This window comes from Cynoglossus semilaevis, chromosome 10, assembly GCF_000523025.1.
Source record: "Cynoglossus semilaevis isolate Cse_v1.0 chromosome 10, Cse_v1.0, whole genome shotgun sequence".
Lineage (NCBI taxonomy): Eukaryota > Metazoa > Chordata > Actinopteri > Pleuronectiformes > Cynoglossidae > Cynoglossus > Cynoglossus semilaevis.
In genome coordinates, this window is record NC_024316.1 from 18478288 (window position 1) to 18479436 (window position 1149).

At 46.1% G+C, this 1149-nt stretch overlaps 1 protein-coding gene across 1 annotated transcript in view; it reads right to left on the bottom strand.

The window, feature by feature from the left end:
* Nucleotides 1-1149, bottom strand: part of LOC103385445 (cadherin-4) — a 20589-nt gene that overhangs the window by 14553 nt on the left and 4887 nt on the right. Inside the window, 1 exon segment of the mRNA XM_025058993.1 lies at nucleotides 878-1050. Within this exon segment, the coding sequence (XP_024914761.1) occupies nucleotides 878-1050 (173 nt within the window).

The window sequence follows — 1149 nt, forward strand, 5'->3', positions numbered from 1 at the left end:
GACGGAGGAGGGGGGGGGGCTTTAAGAACAGACCTGGGGCAGTTCATTTTGGGTATGGATTCAGATGTTTGTTTGGTTTCTTTTCTAGTGGTCAGTAGCGGTATAACATCAGTCTGTCTGTGTCGGAAACCTATGAAATTACTGAATCCGTCCCAGTTTTCCTGGTCCAGTTTTCCTGGTCCAGTTTTCTGGTCCAGTTTTCCTGGTCCAGTTTCCTGGTCCAGTTTCCTGGTCTGTTTTTCTCTCTCTTCCAACAACATTTTTTTCTCTCGTGTTTTCCTCAGTTAAAAAAGTCATAACATCTGCCTGTGTTTGTCTGTCAGGAGACAAGGACACCGTGTGTGTGTCGGATGTTTTCTCTTTAACCTCCACACACACACACACACACACACACAGAGCTGTGATGTGTTGTTAATAGGCCTGTCAGCGGTGACGCTCGTCGGTCCAGACTCCCGTCTCTGACGGATCCACGTCGCATGAATTCACACATTTCCATCTTGTCACAACTTTTTATTCCCACATAAACAAGGTGACCGTCGATTACAGAGGAGGGCTGCGTGTGTGTGTACGCGGGTGTGTGTGTGTGTGTAAATAATAGTGTTGACTGACAGAGTAGAAAAGACACGAACGCATGAGGAAAAACAAGTACTCCGACCCTTTAGGTAGTACTATTTACTACGATAAAAGATGAATCTGTCAGCGGGTACTTCAGACAGTATTATGTACTAATGAGTACATGTGTGTATTGGCAAAAATCTGTTGATACGACACTTATCACGATACATGGGCACTGTTACGATATATCGCAATATATCACAATATATCGTAACATATTGCGATATATCGTAAAAACAGCGGTTGAACTCTAACGACCCACCTCGCGGTCCAGACCAGGTGCCACCGTCATGATGTCGCCCGTCTCACTGTTGATGGTGAACATGTTGGGGATGGGACTGTGTGGCGTCTGGGACAGGATTCGATAACGCACCATCCCATTGGCCGTGGTGTTGTCGTCGGCATCAAAGGCTGACAGGTGCATCACGTACGTCCCTGAAAAAACAAACAAACGTGAAACTGTGTGATAACAACAGACGCCACAAGGTAAAATGGATGGATGGATGGATGGTTGGATGGATGGATGGATGGATG